Consider the following 27,733-nt stretch of genomic DNA (forward strand, 5'->3'; position numbering starts at 1 on the left):
ACTGGCCTCCACAAAAAAAGATTGAAAATAAAAACTTTCCTTCATTTCCAAGTGTTGCTTATTAAGAGGTTAGAAAACGAGTTTGACTAGATTTCGCTTTGACTAAATTTCCCTAGCTGATAGTTGTTTTCCTAATTTTAATAACATGGTATTAAAAATTATATTGCTGGTTCCCTTTTGATAGCCTTCTCTCATCTTTAGTAAAAGTAAATTAGTATACATTGAATAAAATCTTTTTTCCCCCAAATTGCTGAACTAAATTCTCCAGTTTTCATGATTAGAAAGGGATGTGCAATTATTGTCACTGTTATTTTATTTTTTAAAAAATAAATGACAGCGGAATGCATTACAATTCATATTACACATATACAGCACAATTTTTCATATCTGGTTGTATATAAAGTATGTTGAGACCAATTTGTGTCTTCATACATGTACCTTGGATTATGATGTCTATCACATTCTACCATCCTTGCTGACCCCCTCCTTTTCTCTCCCATCCCTCCCTTTCCCTGCCACCCCTCTGCCCTATCTAGAGTTCGTCTGTTCCTCTCATGCTCCCCATCCCTAACTTGCCAAGGCTGGCCCAGAATTTGTCACATCTGTCTCAATATCTTGAGTAGCTAGGATTACATACTTGTACCACCACCCAGGTGATGATATAATTTTAATAGTTTGGATAGTAGTATAAATGGAAAAAAGCATTTAAATATTATTTTATTTTATTATTAACAAGGTATTTATGTTCTATTAAATATAACATAATTTTAGTTTTTTAAATTTTTTAAAAATATCTTCATTTTGCTTATTTATTTATTTTACGTGGTGCTCAGGATCGTACCCAGTGTCTCACAAGTGCTGTGCCACTGAGCCACAACCCCAGCTCTAAGTTTTTTTTTTTGTTGTTGTTGTTTGTTTTTTTTAAATACATCTGGACACGTGTTTGAATCATTATCAGCAAGCCACAATATAATCTGAAACTCAATTGAAATTTTCTTTGAACATTTTCATACTACTTTAGACTTCTTTCGTCTTTCTACTGAATAATTAAAAAAATCTTATTTGTAACTTTTTTTTTTTTTTTAAGACAGAGAGAGAATTTTTTAATATTTATTTTTTAGTTTTCGGCAGACACAACATCTTTTTTTGTATGTGGTGCTGAGGATCAAACCCAGGACGATCGCAGGCCAGGCGACCACGTTACTGCGTGAGCCACATCCCCAGCCCCATTTGTAACTTTTTTTATGGTAACTTTAGCTTCTTCTTTATTTTTACAGATGTAGTACCTTAACCAGTCCTTACAACATAAATTGTACTGATTACAAAGAGACCTCAATGTAGCAGGTATTTTTCATGTAATGTCCATGAAAGTTTTTTACAAAGTAAGTAAAGCAAAAAGTAGTCTTCTTCAACAAAGATAATAGACAGTAAAATAGTTGGGTTTTTTTTTTTTTGTGTGTGTATTTTTTAAGCTTTCTTCTTGTTGTATCTTATATGTGATTGATTCTTGAATAATGCTTCTGAACTCTTACTTCTGGAAAGTGGACATGACTCTTTATCCTGCTGTTACCTTGCAAAAATGGATTTCACTTAATCTTTGCTCCTTTGAATTTTGACTTTTTCTGTTAAAGTTCAAAATGGACATATCTGATTAGCAAACTCATTAGCTATAAGGCTGACTGATATTTCTTGTGTTAAGCCTCCTTGACTTTCCTATATGAATTCTAGTTTCATAGATTTTAAGCCTACTTGATATTTCCTTTTCATATTTTGTAGTCTCTCAAATTTTATGTATTTCTAAAAGATTTATTGATTCCCCCAATTCATTTCTTCTATAGTCATTGTAGTGTTCTGTATCACTGACTCCATTGCTATTGTGTACATCTTGATCCCACATTTCTCTTATTCTCCACATGTACTCTATCACCAAGTTCCCTTTGCTTTATGTCTGATTCAGTTCCCAAATATCTCCATTTCACTGATAAAGATCATTTTATTTAAAAGTTTTTTTTTGTTGTTGAGCTGGGCATGGTGGCACAAGCTTGTGATCCCAGCAGCTTGGGAGGCTAAGGTAGGAGGATCGTGAGTTCAAAGCCAGCCTCAGCAAAAGCTAAGCAACTCACTGGGACCCTCTTTCTAAATAAAGTACAAAATCGGTCTGCGGATGTGGCTCAGTAGTCAAGTGCCCCTGAGTTCAATCCCCAATACCAAAATAAAATAAAATGAAATGAAATAAGATAAAAATTAAAAGTAAATATTCAGTTATAGATGTACACAATAGCTTTATTTTATTTATTTATTTTTATGTGGTGCTGAGTGTTAAACCCAGTGCCTCACACATGCTAGACAAGTACTCTACCACCAAGCTACAACCCCAGCCCCAATAAAGATCATTTTGCCTTGTCCTTTGTAACCTGTAATAGGTTTTTTCCTTCTATACCTTCCCCTTTTTGAAACATTATCTGTTTGCTCAGTTTTGTTGTAGGTGTTGTTGAGAGGGTTCTAAGAATGTCCATGTATTGGTGTTCATGAAGATAATTCATATAGACCTGAGTCATATATATATATACACATATATATATATGTGTATATATATATGTGTATATATATACATATATATGTGTGTGTGTATATATATATATATATAATTTTCAAGTCCACTTGCCTACTGAAGCAGAGGGAGCCTTGGTGAGTGAACAAATCCAGTAGGGACATTCATTCCTTGCCCTCCTATTGGTGTCTTTGTCCTACACATGTAGTTTTTGAAATTTAAGACCGACTGTGGCATTCCACTGCTTAAAAATCTATAGTAAGTGTTGTCCAATAGACCTTTCAGTAGATAGAGATGTTCTCTATATGCACTGTTTCATATGTTAGCTAATAGCCCCTGTGACTGTTGAGCACTTGAAGCAACTGGTATAACTGGCCTGAATTTTTATTTTATTTAATTTTAAATAAATTTTAAAAAATAAAATAAGTAGCCACATGTGGCTAATGATGTATTGAACAGCACATTTGAATTCCATTCATTCATTCTCTTTTTACTGGGAATCAAAATCAGAACCTTGCAAATAGTAGACAAACACTACCACTGCCCCAGCCCACTTTACTTCTTTTTTTTTTTTTTTTTTTTTTTAAACTGGGGTTTAAACCCAGCAGCTCGTAACCCCTAAGCCACATCCGCCATCCCTTTTCATTTTTTGTTTTGAGTCAGGGTCACTTAAGTTTTTTAGGGTTTACTAACTCACTGAGGCTGCCTGTGAACTTGTGATCCTCCTGCCTCAGCCCCCAAGATACCAGAATTACAGGCATGCACCACCATGCCAGGCTTCCTTTCTGTTTCTTGAAAATATCAGGCTCTTTCTTGACTCGGGGACTTTGCACTAATGCTCTCTGTCAGGAGTGCTTTTCTCTTAATTTTGAACCTGGTTGACTTTTACATTCTTCAGACTATAGGATAAACCTTACCTCTTAAGGTGGACCTCTTCTGCTCAGCCTTCCTCAGATGGCTGTTTGCATGTTAACTTCCCTATAATATTTCTGCTATGATATAATTAATCATCTTGTTTATTTATTTACTTTAATCACTCCTTTAAAAATGTAAATCCTGTGATGGTATGAGCCTTAATTCTTCAGATCATGGAATGTAGTACCTATTTGTTTTTAGTAAATAAAACTTATTTAATTCTTAAGATTCTTAGTAGAGTTAGAAATTAGTTACGTTTGAGGGAGGAGAGGACTTAAGTCTTTAAGTGACCATCACATGAAAAGCAAGCTTCTTTAAAAAGTTGAATGAGATTATTTATAAACAGTGATGCACCTGATTATGAAATATTATTAGAGAAGCATTATAGCATAGTGGTTTAAAAGGACTTTGTCTTTCAGAGTTCTAAGAATTTACAGATATATGAAATTTTGATATGGTAGAAAATTATATTTGTGGACACCCAGTGAGTGAGGAAGGTGCTAATCAGATTTTATACTGTAAAATTAGCTGACTAAAAAGAATTAATTTTAATTTTTAAAAATAAATTTCATTTAGCAATGTTGAATTAATTTAATTACTATAAGTTTGGAGTTAAGGTCTTTGTATTTTATAATTTTTTAAAAGTAGATTTGCCCCATTCTTAGAATATCTGATATGATATGAAAATGTATATGTATAAAAGAGTCAATTATAAAAGCAGTATTTTATAGTACATTTATCCTTTGTTTTTAAAATTATTCAATTTGTAAAAATCTAGTTGATTTTATAATTTTTAGAACATTTATTTTATGAAAGAGGGGTATGGCTATATTATGGCTCAAGATGAAACTGAGGGTGCTGAATTTCTAGCAAGTGCAAGTAATTATTTTTGAACTTAGTACTTTGACTTTTCTTAGTAACTTACTCTGGAAACACAACCTAACTTTTCTATATCTATGTAGATGGTATATCAAAGCTATTTGTAAGTACCATAATATTATTACCCATGTTTGATTCTATAGTAACACTTAGTAAATCCGTTTCCCCTATCCTTCCTTTTTTGTGGTTTCTTTGTTTATAGGATCATCATGCCTAAAGTTCAGAACATAAAAAAGTCTCATAATCCTCAGATTTCTTGCTTAACAAATGAATACTATCAACAACTGGATTTTTTGCCTGAGAAACTAAGAACAAAACTGCTTCCATTCCAGAAAGATGGCATCACTTTTGCCCTCGGAAGACAGGGCAGGTAAAGTACTTTTTCAGACATGCTAAAAACAAGCTGTGTTCAAACTATTTTTTTCAGGTACCCATAGTCTTTCTTTAATAAAATTGATTCTGAGTAAATTAGCTTCATCCATTTACTATGATTGACTTATACTCAGGTTGGAAGATACTGAACATATTCTAAACTCTAGAAAATATGTTTGACTGGATGTTGTGGTACCCCTGTAATGCCAGTAATTTGGGGGGCTGAGGCAGGAGGATTACAGTTTTGAGGCCAGTCTTCTCAAGTTCAAGGCCAACCTAAGCAACTTTCTGAGACCTTGTCTCAAAATAAAAAATAAAATGAGTTGAAGATATAGCTCAGTGTTAAAGTACCCTGAATTCAATCCTTAGTACCTCAAAAAAAAGTATGTTTGGTTACCTTAACCCATTAAATCCCAAGTTTTTAATTCTGTATTTCAAAAAAATTGACACAGGTACATTAAAATAAGTTAGAAATCATAATTTAGAGTTTATTATTATATTGATATTACAATTATATTATAATATAGTTCTATGTGCAATTTTATATTTTACGTAGATACACAATGTAGTATGGTTAAGTTTTTGTGTTCTACATGTGGGATGATGGGACAAAACAGGTTAATTATTTGAATTACTAGATATTCTCAGCATCACATATATTAACAGTTTTCTAGAATGTATTACTTTTTTATATTTACCTAGTCTTCATTACATTTTTGTTCATTTCATTTTTCATCTTAAATTAGCAACCTCTGCTTGTGTCTTGCTAGTACCTTATATTACTGCCTGTATTTCTTTACTTTTTTCAAACTTGAAAATAGGTGTATATCTCTTCCATAACATTGAGATATTGCATGGTTTTCTATTTTTTAATATTTAGTTTTTTAGTTATAGGTGGACACAATATCTTTTTTTTTTAAGAGAGAGAGAGAGAGAGAGAGAGAGAGAGAGAGAGAGAGAGAGAGACGGAGAGAGGGAGGGAATTTTTTTAATATTTATTTTTTAATTTTCGGTGGACACAACATTTTTGTTTGTATGTGGTGCTGAGGATCGAACCCGGGGCCGCACGCATGCCAGGTGAGCGCACTACTGCTTGAGCCACATTCCCAGCCCTGGACACAATATCTTTATTTTATTTTTATGTGGTGCTGAGGACCGAACCCAGTGCCTCAACATGCGAGGCGAGCATTCCCCCTCTGAGCCACAATTCCAGCCCCTGGTTTTCTATATTTTTAAGGATAGTATTGTCATAGTTCTATAGTCACATGTATTATATTCTTTCTTCTCTATATTTTATTCATTTATTTTTAATATGCATTATTTCCTTTATTACATCACACGATCTTCAAGGAAAGAAACTTGTTTTTACTTTTTATCTAGAATACCTAATTTTGGCCCTTTAATAATAACAAAAGGAAACAATTCTGACTGAAAACAAACTAGATTAAAAGTTTAGGGGTTAGGGTTATGGCTCAGTGGTAGAGGACTCACCTAGCACATGTGAGACACTGGCTTCAATCCTTAGCACCACATGAAAATAAAAAATAAAATAAAATAAAACTAAAAGAAAAAGTTTAAATGACTGTTATAAAAGCACATTTTACTCTATAGCCTAATAGAACATGTACCTTTTAAACTATAAGAAAAATGAAAATCTATGACGTACACACAGCTGTGCCAGCTGATTATCACTTCCCCAGCTGCCACTAATAATTGAAGGATCTGCAAAGAGAGAAGGAAACTATAAGCTTAATTTAAATTATTTTCACTGGGAGTCAAAATCTTTGACCCTTCCAAAATTAATGCTAATTAGTATAGCATCTATTACTATAATGTGTACTCATGTTCACAAAGTGCTTTGTAAGTATATTATATAATCTTCCCAGGAACTCCAGAGATAAATATCATCATTCTCTTTTGGAATGTAAAAAAGCTCAGAACACTTTTACACTAAAAAATTATTGCGGACCTCTAGGACATTTATTTATTTAGATTATGTCTACAAATAATCATTGCATCACAAAAAACCCCAAAAAGTTACTTATTGCATTTAAAATAATCATTTGCTCATTTTATGTGAACGTATTTTATAAAACTAATTCTTTTACCAACAAATATGTTTTGAGAAGACTTCCATTATTTTATATTTTGGTTAGTTTCTTTAATGATTGACTTAGAAGACTGATAGATTCTCACTGATTTTGCTTTCAATCTTTTTTCAGAGTTTTAATGAAGCCTTTGGGAATCTCTGCTCACAGAGGTTTCAGAGGTTCAGTCCATGGTCAGCCAAATCCCTAACTCTGGGCCCTAGTAAGGAATAACATTTTGGCTGAAGGGTACAGCAGAGGAAACCAGATCAGGACATAATAACCAGGAAGCAGAGCTCTCCCCAATATTTATGATGAAAATTTTAAACATTAAGCAATGTTAAAAGAACGTTAAGACTAAACATTTGGGGCTGGGGCTGTAGCTCAGTGGCAAAGGGCTTTGCCTGGCATGTGTGAGGCACTGTTCAATGCTTAACACCGCATAAAGATAAACAAATAAAATAAAGGCATGCTGTCCATACACACTACCAAAACTACTTTTTAAAAAAAGTGTAGACATTTGGTAGACGATTTATTTATTACTTTATCTTTTTCTGAAATCAGTTCATCTTTTTTTTTCATTTTATTTGTCTGTAGTAAATTGTACACCTTATTATGTTTCCCCTAAATACTTAAGTGTGTGTGTGTGTGTGTGTGTGTGTGTGTGTGTGTGTGTGTATATATATGATTAATTATAGTTCATAGTTATTTAGTTTTTTATTGAGGTTAAGTTAATGAAATGCACAAACCTTGACAAATGAATATACTTGTATAACTCAAACCCACCATCATATAAAATTTTCCTCACTTCCTTTGCCAACCAATACCCACACTTATATTCCACCATTGATCTTTGATGTTTTTTGTTTTTGTTTTTCTGGTGCTGGAGATTGAACCCAGGGTCTTGTGCATGCAAGGCAGACACTCTACCAACTGAGCTATTTCCCCAGCCTCGATCTTTGATGTTTTTTAAAACAGGTTTGTTTTACATGTTCTAGAATTTCACGTGAATGGAATGATAAAGTATTTCCTGTTTTTGAAAGACGACTTCATTCACTTAAATCTTATTTAGATTAATCTGTTTTTTCATGTATTAGTAGCTTGTTATGCATTTGTATTTACAGATATATACCTAAGGTTATATATCTGGTGCTTTTCATCTTTCACCTGCATCCTGCCAATATTTCCATCCTAGATATCACTCTTGTAGATTCACTTTGCTTTTGTGGAGTTAGAACATTCTATATTTACAATATATGTAGCCCTCAAATTCCTGAAGATTTCAGTCACATATGGCATCTTAAACTGTTAACTTGACAGCCTTTAGCTTCTTTAGGTAGTTCATACTTGTGTCTGTGGGATAAGAAACAAATCAGGTTTTAGGGTCAGACAGACTTTATTAAATTGTGGGTCACTTACTCTCTTGGATGTGTTGGTCGTGCTCTTTAACAATTTATACTTCAGATTCAGTTGCTGCATTGAATTAAGATTTTCATGATGCTCAAATAAAATGTCTATTCTCTTTTTCTTAATCTAGTTTTATTAATTTCTAAACACTTGTACTTAGACAATTAACCAGTCCTAACAAAATGTGAGTATATGTAGCAAAACGGGAAAATAAGAAATAAGCTGTTTATAAAGCTAAATTCATTCATTTTAAAGAACTTCCATTCATTTGATCTTTGTTTGGGTTAGAATTGTTATTTTTTGCTGGGGGGGGGTGGTACCAGGGATTGAACTCAGGGGCACTTGACCACTGAACCACATCCCCAGCCCTATTTTGTATTTTATTTAGAGACAGGGTCTCACTGAGTTGTTTAGTACCTTGCTTTTTGCTGAGGCTGGCCTTGAACTCGTGATCCTCCTGTCTTAGCCTCGCCAGCTGCTGGGATTACAGGCAGACACCACTGCTCCTGGCTGTTATTTCTTTCTTGACAACATGATAGTGGAGATTTTTTATTACATTATTTGGCAAATAATGCTGGTAAATGGATGGAAATGGAATATAATATGCTAAATGAAATTAGCCAAACTCAGAAACTCAAAGGTTGAATGTTTTATCTCACATGCTAGAGTAAGGAAAGGGGGAGGGAAAGATAGGAATATATTAAAAAACTAATGAAATACAAATTAATAGCAAAGGAATGTTGAGTAGAGGAAGGAGAATGGGAGGGGGTGAGGATGGGAGGGAAAACGGGAAGGGAAAAAGAGGGATCATGAACTGAACTTGATTTCTATGCTGGAATAAGTTGTTAGGATGAACCCAACTACATGTATAATCATTAAACTCTAATAAAAAAATTATAGATGCAAAATTTGAAAAGGAGTGGTGAGGGTGCTAATAACCATGTCTTAACATTAGTGCTAGATCAAGGGTTGGTGTCTTAATTTTATATATAAAATATATATTTATGTACACATTTTTATAATGTTTATAGTTACAAAGGGAACTAAAGAATAATTAATAACAATTTTAATAACTGAGAGAACAAAAAGGAATTGAATAGAAGTTAAATATTTATATTTCATAATTGAGGCAATAAAGTTGCTATTTCAAGAAATAGCTTATTATTTAGTTATGTAATTTACCTACCAAAGATCTATAATATCATTGAAAATAATTTCTTCTGACTAGGTAGAACCATTATTATTATTATTATTTTTGATGGGACTTTCACATAATTTCAGGGTATATATTAATTTTTAAATGGTATTTTAGTTGGTAGTTCAGGTCTGCTTTAATAGTTATTTTTTTTCTTAGCACTTTGAAAATTGTATTCAACTTTCTTCTGACTTTCATAATTGCCAAGTGTGCTTTTGGTCTCAAATACCACCCTATATATTTTTTTCTTTTTTGGTACTGGGGATTACCCAGGGGCACTTTACCACTGAGCTATATCCTAGTTCTTTTCTTTTTTTTTTTTTTTGTTTTGAAACATGATCTTGCTCATTTGTTGAGGCTGGCTTTGAACTTGCAATCCTACTGCCTTAGCCTCCCACATTGCTGAGATAACAGCTAGGTATCATCACACCAGCCTTCTATAGATGGTTTATTCATTATAAAGGAAAAAAAATCATAAAATTTTCAAAGTTGGCATTGCTAATGGTAGGACAACCATATGCATAATGCAGTGTGCAGGAGAGACATAACATTATATGTGTGTCATTCTTTTTTTAATTTTGTTTTTGTAATTGTAGACAGACAGCATACCTTTATTTAATTAATTTATTTTATTTTTGTGGTGTTAGGCATTGAACCCTGGGCCTTGTGCATGAGAGGCAAGCACTCTACCAGCTGAGCTAAATCCCTAGCCCCTATGTGTCATTCTTAATGGAAATATTTGACTTGATAATCATGAGATAATAGTTCAATCCAATCCAGAATGGAGGACCTTTTTTTCAGGACAACTGACCTGGACTCTTTAAAGGATTCAGTGTCCTTAAAAAAAAAAAAAGGGGGGGCTGGGGATGTGGCTCAAGTGGTAGCGCGCTCGCCTGGCGTGCGTGCGACCCGGGTTCGATCCTCAGCACCACATACAAAGATGTTGTGTCTGCCGAAAACTAAAAAAATAAATATTAAAAAAAATTAAAAAAAAAAAAAAAAGGAAACAATGAGTATATTGTAAATTGAGACAGACCTAACAACTACAACATCTGAAAGTAATATACAAATCTTAATTAGATCCTGGATCAGTAAGCAGAAAAGCTTTACAGAATGTTTTCTGGATAACTGAAAAAGTTTAATCTGGACTCTATTGTGATGATATTATTAATGTTGTCTATCTTAGATGAGGTAACTGTGTTGTGATTGAATACAAGCCTGTTCTTGAGAAATTCATGATAAACAATTTTGGGATGAATTATCATATTACATGCAGTTTTTTTTCTACATTTTTCCAAAAAGAAAGACAGGTATATATTTAAAGAAATTTTGAGTGATAAGCCAAGATGTTAATAGTGTAATTCTGATGAGTGGTATGATCTGATGACTATATTCTTAGTGAGGTAATCTATGAGGGTATTAACTGTTTATCGGTATAATCTGGTAAATAGTATAATCTGGTGAATGTATTTAGATGATGATGATGATGATGATAAATATTATTATTTTGGTATTGAGGATTGAATCCAGGAAAACTTTACCACTGAACTACACTCCCAGTTCTTTTTATTATTTATTTTGAGTCAGGGCCTTGCTAAGTTTCAGAGGCTGACTTCAAACTTGTTATCCTCTTGCCTCAGCCTCCTGAGTCAAAGGGATTGTAGATATGTGCCATCAGGCCTGTTTAGTGTTTTCTTTTTGGGTTTTCTGTGAGTTTAAAAATTTTCAAACAAGTAAAAGCAATCAGTCTAATTTTTGCTCCGTCATCTGACACTAAGATTTTTGTCTTTGAAGTTCTACAATTTCACTATAGTTTATTCAGTCAGTTTAATTAAACCTGAGATTTTTGTCTGTTGATTCTAGGAAATTCTCAGGTATTAACTTTTAAAATAATATTTCTTTCCTACTTTGTCTTTTTCTGCAATTTTAATTAGACTTATATTTGTCATTTTTACTCTATCATATGCTTCCATTAATGTCTATATCATCTGCACATTATGCTGTTTTTAAAGTTCTCTATTAGAGTTCATGATTTGCTGGTTTAATCTGCTGTTTAATCCACCTATTCAGTTTTTAAAGTACTTTTCATTATTAATGTATAATTTACATGGAGAAAGATATACAGATCATGTATGTATAACTTGAGGAATTTTCATAGTATAGCCATTACCAAGATCAAAAAAGAGAATGTTGCCTGGCATGGTGATACATGCCTGTAATTTCAGTGACTTCGGAGCCTAAGGCAGGAGGATTGCAAGTGTGAGGCTAGCCTTAGTAACTTAGGGAGGCCCTATCTCAAAATAAAAATAAAAAGGCCTTATAGATGTAGCTCATTGGTAAAAAGTGCTCCCAGGTTCAATGTTTTTCAAAAAAAATATAAAATAAAATAAAATATAAAGAAGAAGAACATTGCCAGCATCCCAGAAACCTTCCTCTTGTCCTTTTCCAATCACTGCTACTGCTGTTTCCCTCTTCTGCAGAGGACCACAATCCTGAATTCTATCACCACAGATCACTTTTGCCTGTTCATTGCAATACGTTGTCACCTGCTCTTTTGTGTGTATCTTCTTTCACTCATCATCATTGTGAGATCAATCCATGTTATTGAATGTGGTTGTAGTATATTCTTTCTCATTGCCTTATAAATATCATTGTGTGACTATACCAAAATTTGTTTATTCATTTTACTGTTGATGATTTTGATTGTTTCTGGTTTTAGGTTCTTAACAAATAGTAATGATATAAGCATTCTTATACAAACATTTTGGTAAAAACACACACACACATATACATATACACATATACATATTCTGATACTTGTCTTACCAAGAAGAAGAATTGCTGGATCATAAGGTCTGCATAAATTCTACTTTAGTTGATAATGCTTATATAAATTTGCTAGGGATTTTATAAAAAGGTACCACAACCTTGGCTTGTGGCTTAGACAGCAGAAATTTTTCTGTTCTGGAGGCTTCTCAGGGCTGTGAAGGAAAAATCTTTTCCAAGCCTCTTTCTTTGGCTTATAAATGGCTGTCTTCTTCCTATTTCTTTTCATATTGTCTTCCCTCTATTTATGTCTCTTGGTCCAAATTTCCCCCTTTTTTTTGGTATGGATAGTGGACACTGGTCAAATCCTAATGACTTTATCTTAACTAATCACATCTACCATGATCCTAGCTCTAAATCAGGTCACATTCTGAGGAATTAGTTTTAATTTTAACATAGGAGTTTTGTGGGGATACAATTCAACCCATAACACTGCTATAAGCATTTTCTACTGTGGTTCTACCAAATTTATACTTGTATCAACAGTGTATAAGAATTCTGATTGCTCCTTATTCTCATCAGTGCTTTATATTATCTTTATTTTCACTTTAATTTTTTGATATGCATGTAGTGATATATGATATACTTTGAGGGTTTTTTTTGTTTTTTTTCCTCTGAGAACAAGCATCATTTCATATGCTTATCGGTTGTTTGTACATCCTTAAATGCCTAATCATGTCTTACCCTTTTTTCTATTTGGTTGTCTGTTTTATAGAAATTGTTTGTCAGATTTATATTCTAGATACAAGTCTTTTGTCAAGTATATGTATTGCAAATAAATTTTCTGAGACCGTGGCTTGCCTCTTCATTCTCCTAATGATGTCTTCTCATTTGCAGAAGTTCTCAATTTTGAAGTTGTTTTAAATAATTGTTATTAGTATTATTTTTATGCTTGACATTTTTAGCATTCTATTTTAAAAATTATTGTTTACTATAAGGTTATGAAGCACATTTCCTGTTTTCTTCTAAAAGGTTTATTGTTTTAACCTTTTATACTAATTAGACTTAGAATCCACTTGGAATTGATTTCCGTATATGGTATGAGGTAAGGGGTCAGGATTGATATCTGTTTTTTAAATTTACTTTTATGTCCAATTGATCCATCACAATTTATTGAGAAGACTGACTTTCTTTTACTGCATTATAGCATCACCATTGTCATAAATCAAGTAATGTTATAGTACCTCTTTCAAATCAAATGCTGTCTAATGGAACTTTCTGCCATGATAGAAATGTTCTGTATATGTATTGTTCAAATTAATGCTATTAATTACATGTGGTTGATGAGTTCTTAAAATGTGGCTGGTGCAATTAAGGTCTGGATTTTTAATTTTGACTAATCTTAAGTAATTTAAATTTAAATTTGAAGAGCCATATATGTCTATTGGCTACAATATGGGATGGTATAGTTTTGAATCCTTTCTTTATTTTTAATCTTTGTATTAGTACCATACTTCTCAATTACTGTAGCTTTGTAATAAATATGTTAGCATCAGGAAGTATAAATTTTTCAGGTTCATTCTCTTTCAAAATTGTCTCAGCTAAGTTTGTGAATCAAAATTGTATTACATCTGTAATAGATTGGATAGAGTTGATAATTTGTGAACATGAATTATTGTTTCATTATTTGTTCTTCACTTACTTTATTTCAGTTATTTCTCCACTATTTAATTTTTAATGTTTTTGTAGTTTTCAAAGAAATGATCTTACATATTTCTTATCAGATTTATTCTTAGGCATTGAACATATTTAATTCTAGTATAATGGTCTCCCCCGATCTCAGATGTTTTTAAATTTTATCTTTATCTGACTATCCAAAAGTTTTACTGTGATGTGCCTAGGTGTGATTTTTCTTTGCATTCATACTTCTTGAGTTTGTTGGTTATTATTAATTTTTAATTTTGGAAAAATTTTAGTTTTTATCTATTTCAGTGTTATTTATATTACATTCTTTATCTCCTTGGACTCCAGTTATTCTTATGTTAGACCTTTTTTTCAGTGTCCTGTATCTCATCTGCTTTTTGTGTTTCTACCTCTCTCTTTCTTTCCCTTTCTCTATCTGTGCATGTGTACTATCTGTATATATTTGTATATAGATTTCATATATAATTTAGGTATTTACACAATGTGCATATATATATAAATATATATAGTTTACATATATATTATATATCTATTTTTCAGCTATATTACAGTTTACTAATACTATTTATTTATTTGCAGCTAATTTATTGACTTCTATTAAGGAAGAAACCATCACTTAATATATATATAATGTATGAAAATAAAAACCACCCAATTATTATTCTTTCTGAGCAAAGGAGAATTGTATTGTTAGACATGGCTCTCTAAACAAAACAGATTTGCTATTGCATTAGGCTCTGGGGAGCCCTGTGGTTTTAAAAAACAACAACAACAGGAGTGCTTAGGGATTGGCTGAATTTTTGTGTATAATTTAGGGATTAGTTGGCTAATGTCAAAGAACAGTCAGTCCTTTCCTTTCTTGAAATTGGAGAATAGGGACATTTTGTTTTCTGTTTTTAATTTCAGATAGTGAATTATTAAGTCCTAGAATATCCAACTCAAGTCTGCCTGGTTATATATCTTATTTCTTACCATGTTTTAATTCTGTTCTTATTTATGTAAATATTTAGAACATTCTTATTTATATATCTATAGTCCTTTGGAGGCTTATTTTACTTTTAAAAAAATTTCCTATTGTGTTTGCTAATGTATTAAATTATGTTTTAATAATTAAGTAATTTTTTTTATTGGTTGTTCAAAACATTACAAAGCTCATGATATATTATCTTTCATACATTTGACTCAATTGGGTTATGAACTCCCATTTTTACCCCAAATACATATTGCAGAATCACATCAGTTACACACTCACATTTTTACATAATGGCATATTAGTGACTGTTGTATTCTGCTACCTTTCCTATCCCCTACTATCTCCCCTCCCCTCCCCTCCCATCTTCCCTCTCTACCTCATCTGCTGTTGTTCAATTCTCTCCCTTGTTTTCCCCCCTTTCCCCTCACAACCTCTTCTATGTAATTTTGTGTTACATTGAGGGTCTTCTACCATTTCCATATGTTTTCCCTTCTCTCTCCCTTTCTCTCCCCCCAATCGTCTTTGTTTAATGTTAATCTTTTCCTCATGCTCTTCCTCCCTGTTCTGTTCTTAGTTGCTCTCTTTATATCAAAGAAGACATTTGGCATTTGTTTTCTAAGAATTGGCTAGCTTCGCTTAGCATAATCTGCTCTAATGCCATCCATTTCCCTGCAAATTCTATGATTTTATCATTTTTTAGTGCTGCGTAGTACTCCATTGTGTATAGATGCCACATTTTTTTTATTCATTCATCTATTGAAGGGCATCTAGGCTGGTTCCACAGTCTAGCTAGTGTGAATTGTGCCACTAAGATCATTGATGTGGCAGTATCCCTATAGTACGCTCTTTTAAGATCCTCAGGGAATAGTCTGAGGAGGGCGATAGCTGGGTCAAATGGTGGATCCATTCCCAGCTTTCCCAGGTATCTCCATACTGCTTTCCATATTGGCCTTACCAATTTGCAGTCCCACCAGCAGTGTACAAGTGTACCCTTTTCCCCACATCCTCGCCAGCACTTGTTGTTGTTTGACTTCATAATGGCTGCCCATCTTACTGGTGTGAGATGGTATATTAGGGTGGTTTTGATTTGCATTTCTCTGACTGCTAGAGATGGTGAGCATTTTTTCATGTACTTGTTGATTGATTGTATGTCCTCCTCTGTGAAGTGTCTGTTCAGGTCCTTGGCCCATTGGTTGATTGGGTTATTTGTTATCTTATTGTTTAATTTTTTGAGTTCTTTGTATATTCTGGATATTAGGGCTCTATCTGAAGTGTGAGGGGTAAAAATTTGTTCCCAGGATGTAGGCTCTCTATTTACCTCTCTTATTGTTTCTCTTGCTGAGAAAAAACTTTTTAATTTAAGTAAGTCCCATTTATTTATTCTTGTTATTAACTCTTGGGCTATGGGCGTCCTATTAAGGAATTTGGAGCCCGACCCCACAGTATGTAGATCGTAGCATAATTAAGTAATTTTAACGTGGGAACCTTAAGAGATTGAAATGAGTGATAAATTCTCATAGGGAAGATTCACAAAATTAAGTTCTTCTTGGCTAGGAGTTTCTCAGATCACACACGTAACAAAATCAAATCTCAAATTTCTTTTCAGAGAGGCTTATGATTATGAGTTTTGATCAGTTTTCACCTCATGCCAAGATTTACGTTTCCTTCTTGGATTTAAAAAATTAGGTATAATTTAATTTAGTAAAATGCATAGGTTTTAGGGTATATTTCAGTGATTTCTGATAGATTGTACTATGGTGTTTTCAAAGATACAGAATAAGATGGAACATATCCATCAGCCCAAGGCAGACTTCTTTTTTCATCAAGCCTTCATCTAAATTTGGCAAATACTTAACTGACTTCTGTCACCAAAGTTTTTCTCATAGTTACCTTGTACTCTTATTTTTTAAAAATCTGTTTGTTGTAATTTCAATCTTATAGAAAAGTTATGAGAAAAATATAAAGTAACATATCTTTTACGTAAATTCACCAATTTTTAACATTTTGCCACCTTACTTTATTATTATTTCTCTCCATACATGGTCACAGAGTTATACTCATCTATGTTAGTGTTGATACTTTTCTAAAACATTTGAGAGTAGGCCACTGATGTCATGTTTCTTTAGTCTGCAATACTACAGTCTGCAAATATGGTTTGTATTTTTTTTAAAAAACAAAGGTAGTCTCTTACATAGCCACGATGAAATTATCAAATTTAGGAATTTTTACTTTTATTCGTTTACTTTAATGTTCCTGATAATCTTTCAAAAAGCACAAAACAGGCATCAAATTCAGGAACTTTATTTTCATAGAATAGCATACTTATATTTTGTTAATTGTCTCAGTATTGTCCTTTATGAGACACATTTTTTTTTTCCTTTTACAATGAAGATGCAGTCCAGAATCACTTTTTGCATTTAGTGATTTGTTTCTGTTTTCTTTAGTATGGGACAGTTTCTTAGTCTCTCATGACACTAGCATTTTTTAAGAATATAGTTCAATCTATTTTATAGAACATGCCTCAATTTATGTTATTAATGTTTCTTCTCAGTGACGTTTAGATTACACAGCCTTCCTGAATTAGTTCATAAGTAAGATTGAAGTACTTTCCATCTCAGGGCATTATTTTGAGCTCTTCAACCCCTTACTGGCTATATTGTTAATTTTGCTTGCTGGTCAGTTTTGTTCAGTTTCTCCACCATATAATTACTATTTTCTCCTCTCACAGTTGTTGACTGTGTAACACAACTAATGAGGCAGTTTTGATGCCATGCAAGTATGCTGTTCCTTATCCATTTTTTCTTCTTGGATTTAGCATTCATAGATGATTTCTGCTCAAACTAATTTTTGTCTTGATGGGAATAAAATACTGACTTATTGATTTGCATTTTACTCTAAGGAAGAGCCCTCCCTACTGCCCTATTCCTCCCTCCTCCCTGCCCCCTTCTCTCTGTCTCCATTCATTTATCCAATTATCCATCCATTCTCAGACTCATGGGTTTCTATTTCATTCAGCAGGTTATAATCCCTTATTGTACCACATATTAATTTTTATCTGTTTTGGACTTTCTTAAAAATAGTCATGCAGTTTTTATAAGTCTGACTTCTCTTGTTCAACATAAAGTATTCATTTATGTTGTTTTATCTCTAAATATATCACAATTATTTTTGTTCATTCATTTGCTGATGGACACTTGAGTTGGCTCTATTTTAAGACTCCTATGATTTGATATTACTATTCTTAGGCAAGTCCTTTTGTGGACATGTTTTCAGTTCTCTTGTTAGTTCATGAGGAAGCTGTCTATTTAATTTAATTTTTTAAAAAGTGCCCATGGGGAAGCTGTTTCTCAGTTTCTTACATTTTAAAAATGTCTTTTCAATGGGAGTAGAGCATTGGCAGAACACTAACCTAGTATGTGCAGGGTCCCAGCCTCTATCTCTAACACTGAAAAAACATGTTTTTTCACTGACTTCACAAGACTATGACAGATTGGCTGGGTAAGAAATTCCTCAATCCCACTTTCTTTTATTGCTCATATAGGTTGTCTGAGAGCTGCCAGTTTTTTCCCTCCTTACTACTGATCAATTCTTTTTCTCACTACCTATTTTGGCATTCTAAGAATAGCGTATATCTTGGTGTTGACCCTTTTATGTCTCTTTTTCCTGGATGTGTGTTTGCATTTTTTCCTTTATTTCTAAAGAATTTCTTTGAATTTTATTTAGGATGGTATTTAGTTCTTTTAGTTTGGTTTTTTTCTCTGAAGATACTAAGTATGCTTATATTTGTTGATTTGTCTTGGCCTATTATCTCTCTTATTTTTATTTTCTTTTTCTTCCGAGACTTATTTTTACCTTAAATCTCTTGATTTTTTTTTTGGTCATTCCTTAGTAGATTTCCTTTTCAGACCTATGTGTTTTTAGTAGTTGCTATTGTCTCTTCTGCTTTAATTTTGTCTTTGTTTTAGTGGTTTTTATTTATCCATATTTTTTATTTCTCTGATCTATCAATTTGCATTTTATTTCTTCACTGTTTTTGACTGTAATTTCCTGAGCTCCTATACATCTGTCTTATTATTTTATTTTATTTTTTTTTGTTAAAAAGGTGAGTATTTCTTCAGATTTTAATTTTATTTGCTTCATGGTAACCTTTTTTTTTTTTTTTTTTTTTGGTTGTTTTCCTTCTTATTGATAGCACTTAAAAGACTTTTACATGGTTTGTTAAATCTAGTCAACTTTTTTGTCGATGCTGTGACCAAAAGATCTGACAAAATCAATTAGAGGAGAAAAATTTATTTTGGGGCTCATCATTTCAGAGGTCTTATTTTATAGATGGCCAACTCCATTCTTTGAGGCCAAAGGTAAGGCAGAACATAATGGCACAAGAGTGCGGCAGAGGAAGGCATCTCAGGACTTGGCATCAGGAAGTAGAGAGAGAGAGAGAGCTCTGCTAAACAAGGACAAAATATACCCCAAAGGCATATTCCTTGTCACAAGATTAATGCACTGATTAGGTTAAGACTCTCACAACCCAGTCATTTCACTTCTGAACTTGGGCCATTGTTTCACACATGAACTTTTGGTTGATAGTGTTCTAAAATAGCAATGTTCTAGAATCATATCTATTTTTTAATACATAATTGATTTGTTTTGACTGGTATCTCCTGAGTCAAAAGAAATTAGCACTATGTAGAATCTCTCATCTCTTCCTCTGTCTCATTCTATTTCACAAATGGATTGTCATTGAGTCTTGCTGCTTCTGCAACCACACTGGACCATGGAGATACTCTGCCACTACTCTCCCTATCCTCTGTGCTGTTGTAAGGATTTATTAACTTAGCTACAAGAATGTCCCCCTCACTTCGAAACTGTCCTTTTGAATTTTGTATTTTTGTTGTTGTTTCCTTGACATGTATTGTTTCTTGGGAAAGAACACTGTTTATGTACTCTGCTTATTTTTTTAATATTTAATAATTTTGGTAACCTATCCTCTTGTTACTTAGATATTTAAGATATCTCGGTTTTTTCAAATATTATTGATAACCATGCACCACATCCTTGTGTAGATGTTGTTCTCAAAGTGTATTTAATTTCTCATGAAATTCTGACAGAAAATTTGTTTTAATTATCTCTCTCCATGGGGAAGAAAAGACTGTGGTATTTAAGGAATTTTCAAAGAAGATAAGGGAAGATTTTATAGTAATTTGTATTCTTTAAATGTATTACTGACAACTTAATTTCTTCTATTGTTTTCTTTTTTCTCCTAAAATTGAAGAGTTTTCTATTATATTACTTACTCATTGGGATATGCTGCTTTTTTATAGTGTTAAAATTCAAACTTGTTTGGCTGATGGTAGATTTAAATTTCCCATCAGTGAACAAAAACTTTGACACTCCAGGTGATTTTGCTACAAAAAGATTCTTTATTAAACCATTTTAATAATAGGGCATAAATTACTATGCTAATCATCTCAATTTTATAAGCTAAGAATAATTAATTGAAAGTATGAATGAACCTCAAATATGGGTGTAAAAACCTGGGAGTCATAATTTACAAAAATGTACTAATTATATTTAGCCTGAGTCATCTAATCGATATGAAACCAAATCTTGGCATTCCAGACAATTGAATTGTAGAATAATGCCATTGTTTTGCCTTTTCCCATAACAGTAAGGAACATTATCTGAAGGTCTAGAGAGAGAACTGGCTGCCTGTATCTAAAAGTGTCATTGATGCTTCTATCAATATACTTTTTAATAGTTAACCTTATCTGTGTTAAACTTTTAATTTATATAAACCTATAACTTCATGACTTTTTAATAGTTAACCTTATCTGTGTTAAACTTTTAATTTATATAAACCTATAACTTCATGAAATTTTTATCTACAATTCTATAGCTTATGAGTTTGAGGAATAATATTAGGTTGCATTAATAAACATGTATACTCATTTCCATTAGATATATGTAAGAGCAACATAGGAAACTATTACACAGTCACCAGAATGGTGGGAGATATATATAAATAAAATATACTTGTGTGTGTGTGTATATATCAAATATATACATGTGTGTATATATGTGTGTGTGTATACATATGTGTGTGTATATATATATATATATACATATATATGTGTGTGTGTATATATGTGTGTGTATGTTTATATATATATATACACACACATAATTAAGGGTATGAAACATTTGTAACTTATTGTATACTTTTGTTAAAAGGGAAAATTGACACAACTACTTTGGAAAATTTGTCAGTGTCTCCTGTGGATGAACAAATGTATTCTGAGACCTGTTAATTCTTTCCCTGGTAATATAGGTACATATATATGTTTACTACAAGATTGCTTATAGCAGCAGCACTGTTCATGATAGAGCCCCAGTTGTCGATCAACTGTAGAATGGGAAATAATTGTATTATATTACATAATGGAAAACTTATCAATGAGAATGGGCAAATTACTAAAACAATTTGATGAGTCTTTGGAATATATTATTTCCTGAAAGCCAGACATAGAACACATCAATGTACATGTTATACATACATATATTAATTGTATATGTCCACTTTTATAAGCATATATAAGATACTAGTTTATATTAAGCCACTTACATTAATTATATATAATACTAATCTATGGTGTTAGGAGTCAGGAAGTGGCTGAGCTTTGGTGTGGGGGTTGGTGTTGTGACAGAAAGAGACCAGAGGGAGGTGTTTATAATATTCTGTTTATAATATTCTGAGAGTGTTTATAATATTCTGTTTCTTGAACTTGGTGTTCTTTACATGGTGCGTTCACTTTATGAATATTCTTAAATTTTCTGAGGCTGTACACTTTGAGATTTACATAATTTTCTGTTTTTTTTAAGAGAGAGAAAGAATTTTTTAATATTCATTTTTTAGTTTTCAGTGGATACAACATCTTTATTTTATTTTTATGTGGTGCTGAGGATCGAACCCAGCGCCCCATGCATGCCAGGTGACGGCGCTACCACTTGAGCCACATCCCCAGCCTCTCTTTTTTTTTTTTTTGATAGCAAGTTTTCAAAAAATTCAGTTTTTAAATGTATGTGTACATATTTGTATATACTTAAACATATATGTGTATATATATTTAGATATACTTTATTTTGAAATATGTACATACATATGTTTCTGTATACATATATATGTATATAATACACACATGTCTATAACATCACATATCTTCATGATTTGTGCGCACGCGTGTGTGTGTGTGTATGTGTGTGTGTTTGAATTTGTGTTTGGTGGTACTAAGGGTTGAATTCAGGCAAGTGCTCTATCACTGAGCTTCACCCTAATTCCTAATACTCTCTTTCAAAATTCTACCACATTAATCAATTCTGAGTGAGGGCCTATCTCAGAGGTTAAGAGAGCCAACAAATAGTTTGAGCCACTAAGAAACCTGAAGTAAATAGCAGCCTGTCATGAACATTCCTGGGTCTAAGAGAACAAGGGAGCCCTGCAAGCACTGGAGCTAAGGAAAGCAGGCAGAGGGCAGCACCTTTGGTTTTGGAGGGACCTGGCCACTATCAGATCTTCCTCTACCATTCTCTCCTCTTACTCCATAATCTCTAGCTGGTACCTTCTTTGATCAAACCCTGTTTGAAATCAATCAACAATGGGGTAATCTGTAAGAGGGAGCAAATAGAGACTAATCAGTACAACAAATTAGACTTAGGAAAACTGCTTCCAAAGAGTTAATAGAGAATGTTTTTTCCATTTCTAGTCATCTTCCTCTCTGAAATTTCCATTTTGGGTAATATTCATGTTACATGTACATAACTATCTTGTCTCTCTCTCTGTGCCTCTAAACAGACACACACACCATACTGCACAGCAAGAAAAATGAAAATTAATACTAAGTTTAAAATCACACTAATTAAGAAGTGATGATTTATAAACAAATATGATGATAAAGGCTTAGAACACAGTAATAGAAATATGGAGAGCTAAATATTTATTGAATTTTTAGGTTTAACTTAGTTTTACAACACAGTTATATAATATTGTATACTAGAGAAAAAATTTTACAAAGTACAGTACTTACTGCCTTTTATTTTTTCTAAAAATGTTATTATGGAAAATTTCAAATGTGTACAAAAATATATATAGAAAAGGTAATGAACCTCCATGTGGTTATTACCCAGCTTTAATAATTATGAACATTCTGTTATTTATTGATTGTTCTGTTCCTTGTTCCTATCTACAAACTTCTTTCTCTCAAGTATTTTAAAGTAAATTAAAAAACATGTTACTCACAAACACTTCAGTTTTTTTCTTTTGGGTACGGGGGATTGGACCCAGGGGTGCTTTGCCACTGAGCTACACCCTTTTTATTTTTCATTTTGGGAGAGGGTCTTGATAAGTTGCTGAGGCTGGCTTTGAATCTGCAATCCTTCTGTCTCAGCTTCCCGAGTCACTGGGTTTTCAGGTATGTGCTACTGTGCTTGACAGAACACTTCAGTTTTAAGTATCTAACAAATAAGGACTTTTTCATAATCATGTCATCATTAACATAGCTAACAAAATTTAATTCCTCATTGTATCTAATATTTGGCCCATATTAAAATTTTCCCACTTATGTCAAACGTGCCTTTTGCTGTTGGCATATTCAAATCAAGATCCACATGAGATCCACATGTTGTATTTTGTTGTCTTTAACTTTTATTAGGTTAGTACACTTATAAGAATATAATATTTTAAATATTTTTTCATATTTATCACTTAGAATTTTTCTGTGTCAAATTTAATATCCACAAGGCCTTTGTTTTGTGTTTTTGTGTGTGTATATGTGTATGGGTTAGAGAGAGGGAGAGAGGGAGGGAGGAAGGAAGAGAAAGAGAACAGGCAAGCATTTGCACTCAGGGAGAGAATTCTGAAAAACTGAATGAAATAAACTTAAGACTTTAAAGTCTGGCCTTTCTGGAGACTATCTGTGTCCAGATAAGCACTTAATAACATAGGGATAGAGCAAAAGGAGCATGGGCTTTGGCCAAATTGAATTCAGGTTCTATCTGTTTCATCCATTCTAACATTACAATTATGGGCAAGTAAGTCATATAACAACATAGTGCCCAGTTCAGAAGTGATACTGAGAAATTATTAGATTTAATTATTATGAGTTAGTATTTAAATGTTAATGTATAGATGAATCAACTTCGGAAATTTCAGGCTTTCAGAATGACTGCAGAAAGTGAAAGAGATGGAGGACAGAATGGACTCTTTGTAACAGTGAAGACATAGGAATTGATATCTCAATGTTAAGTGAGGACTGTATGTATAAGGACAGACTGCATAAGAAATGTTGCCCCCGTCCTTTTTTTTCTATTGGGAAACTAAAATTAGGGAATAAGAACAAAGTCCATCAAGGGGAATATTACTGTTTCTAATAGCAGTTAAAATTAATCACTGTATGAGTGAATGGTTAATTGCATTCTTAGAATGTGAGGGAGACAACAAATGTAATGAAGGTAAAGTGATCCTTTGGTCTGTAGAACAAAAAATGCCACAGTTCTTAGGGGCTCATGAAGGCAGAGAGATATTGGCAGATGGCCAATATCCCACAGTGTATGAATGGGATTGTGAGAATGGTGTGTTTCTGGACAAGAATAATGCTCTTGAAAGTTGCCTCTTGTTTTCTGGGTCTATGGTACCTCACTGGTATGTATATAAATCCTTGCCTATTTATTTTTATTTTTTTTAGAGATTTATAACTTAGAGCAAATAACTTCTGACACTAGACATTTATTTAGCTATAAGTTTTTTTTAAAATATTTTTTTAGTTGTTAATTGACCTTTATTTTGTTTATTTATACGCAGGGCTAAGAACCAAACCCAGTGCCTCACACATGCTAGGCAAGTGCTCTACCACTGAGCCACAATTCCAGCCCTAACTATAAGTTTTTTATGATAACTGAACTATATTTAAACTAAATTATAGATATTCTTGAAACTATTTCAGGATTTAGTCAAATCTTTTTAAGAAATTTAGGGCCATAGCTGGTTGTCAAACACGTGATAGTATTCCATGAATTCATAGTTTTAGTTAAAACTGAGATGAAGCTACATTATTTGTTCATGATTGTAAAATTTTAGATTAATTTTTATAAGTGAATTTGTCTATGAGGCTATGAAGTTCCTTTATAAGAAGGTTTTTTAAAAATTGTGTAGAAATTTTTGTCTACTGCTCTGGGCCACACTGCCACCTGGGGGCCAACAAGAAAGACTACTGGGGAGTCACAGCCCCTGCCAGAAATGTTTGACATTGACCTTGGTACTACTAAGACAAAAACAAGACACCATTATCTTTTTGTAGGAACCAGAAGAATGCTCTTGGCTTACAAGATGTGGAATGATATAATATTATGAAAATGTATTTAAAAATTAAATATGTTTTCACATTACTTCTTATCTTTCTCTTTTCCCCTATTAAAAAATATTTTAAGTTGTAGATGGACACGATACCTTAATTTATTTACTTTTATGTGGTGCTGAGGATCAAACCCAGTTCCTCACTAGGAACTAGCTAGGCAAGTGCTCTACCACTCAGCTTCAACCCCAGCCCACTTTCTCCCCCTATTTTAAAGAATGTTACCAGTTGCCTTGAAACAAAGGTAATAGACATTGCCTGAGTCCTTTTATATGTATAAAGCTATTTAATAGTTATAAAAATATTATGTGGGAAATGGTACTAGTTTCTATTTATAACAAAAAATTGATCAGTAAATGAATGTACTTTTTCCAGTCCCAATTCTTTGCCCATACATAAAGATTTTTATACTGTTATTATGTTTACTTATTTTAGTTTTTGATGAAAAAAGGAATTCTGTTACTATGTAGGATGCCATTGGATTATTTGACACAGTATGTAATTGAAAGACAAATATTGTATGATTCCCCTTAATGAAATATAGAATAGTCAGACATTTATAGAAACAGAAAACAGAAGGTTGTTACCAGGGGTGATGGACTGAGGGTTATGAAAGTTGTTATAAGAGTATAGAATTTCAGTTTGGGATGATAAAAAATTCAGAAGATGGATAGTGGTGATAGTTAGACAACAAAGTGAATGTATTTAATACCCTTGAACTGTATAGTTAAAAAGGTTGAAGTGGTAAATTTTATGTTATTTATATTTTGTAAATATGGTAATAATGAATGTTGCACTCTGTTAGGGTTTAGGAATAAGTGATAGGTGAATTTAATCCTCAAAAACACGTGTGTTTAGAGCTTTACATGTATAAGGCTACAACCTTAACAGATAAATACTTAGTAATAAGTCTCTTTTACCTGTTAAGAAACTAAGGCTTGAAGATGTTCATGTATAGTAAATTTGTTAACAGCCTTCTCTTTGCTCAACTTTTAGGATATTATGTTTAAGGTACATGATTTACATGTTAATGAAAGACAGCTGAGATTTGGATCTGTTTCGGCTTGTCTCTTTCTATTCTCTTGCCCTGCTTGCTATGAGAAGATGGTAGCTTCATGTAACAATGAAATACTGACATGGCATTCTTTTATACCAGAGACTCTGACAAGTCATGGTTCAATACCAGAGGGGTGTGGGGAGGAGTCATGTAGTAGTGCCCTTTTGAGCACACTGAGATAATCTCAGCATCTGTGGGCTTAAAACAGGTCATGTCTAATTTCAGTAGAATGTATAAGATGAAACTGATTAATGTACCAAGATGTTGTCTACTACAATGATTTTTAAAATCAGTTTCTCATCAGATACAAAGTTGGTGCTTTTCTTCATAATGCCACAAGCCTCTAGAGTCTGTAAGAGATGAATTTTACTTTTGTATGTTTGCTTTTTTAAATCGCATTCCTTACTTCTGTATGCTTTTCTTTCTTCCTGTGGGAGACTTCCCTTCCAATGATAAATAATAAATGGAAAATGTTTCAGTGTAATAATAATTTCCAAAGTATAGTCACAGAATGACTGATTTCCAGTAATGCCTTAAGCAATAAAGCTTTAGCATAAGCAGCAGAAAAGATCTGGATATCCACTTTATATTTGTGGTAAACTGATTTTATATATACCCTTTGGAAATGGAGTATTTGATATACTATGGAGAAAACCAAGTCAGTCCTACTTTTCTTTTCTTCAGTCCAACTTTTCTTGAACCCTGTTGCTTAACTACATTTAGTGGCTATGAAATAATTTCCCAGTTAAATATGTAATTACTAAGTTGCTCCTATTTGATTTTCTCTACATACCCAAATAACCAGTATTCATAAAAAATCTGTATTTTAAAATGAAGTTAGAATATTTGGTCACAGTGAAACAATCTGCATGTCTTATTAACATTTTCCCCTGGGGTTGTGGCTTAGTGGTAGAGTGGTTAGCTTAGCATGTGTGAGGCACTGAGTTCCATCCTCAGTACCACATAAAATAAATAAATAAAGTTTTGTGTCTGTCTACAACTAAAAATATATGTCTATATATTTGAAAAATGATTATAGTACTGAAACATACTGAAATTATTTGGAAGCCACGGAAACTTGTTGCTGACATAGTAATAATTTGGTTATTAGTACATTTTGTAAAATACTATAATGTTCCAAGTTACCATGTTCTTTAAATAACTCAGGGTAAGATGTTATCTCTGAAGTATTGGCTTGTAAGTAGGAAGGAAATTATACATTACTGTGTTATATAAAACTGACTCATATGAGTGGGTGAAAGATCCCAAGAATACCAGGACACCCACACTAGAAAAAGCCAATATATGCCAATTCTTTTTAGATAATGTTTTAGGAGGCTGCTTAATGGAACTGTATTCATTAAAGAAATTTCTTTCATTGTCTTGGTGAATATTTCCTGTTAAAAAGAATGAAATAACATTTT

At 32.7% G+C, this 27,733-nt stretch overlaps 1 protein-coding gene across 1 annotated transcript in view; it reads left to right on the plus strand.

Moving 5' to 3' along the window:
- Window positions 1-27,733, plus strand: part of Zranb3 (zinc finger RANBP2-type containing 3) — a 231,218-nt gene that overhangs the window by 15,239 nt on the left and 188,246 nt on the right. Inside the window, exon 2 of the mRNA XM_076866057.1 lies at window positions 4,548-4,715. Within this exon, the coding sequence (XP_076722172.1) occupies window positions 4,555-4,715 (161 nt within the window). The 5' untranslated portion in view covers window positions 4,548-4,554. The remainder of the gene's footprint in view (window positions 1-4,547; window positions 4,716-27,733) is intronic.

This window comes from Callospermophilus lateralis, chromosome 9 (genome assembly GCF_048772815.1).
Source record: "Callospermophilus lateralis isolate mCalLat2 chromosome 9, mCalLat2.hap1, whole genome shotgun sequence".
Taxonomy (NCBI): Eukaryota; Metazoa; Chordata; class Mammalia; order Rodentia; family Sciuridae; genus Callospermophilus; species Callospermophilus lateralis.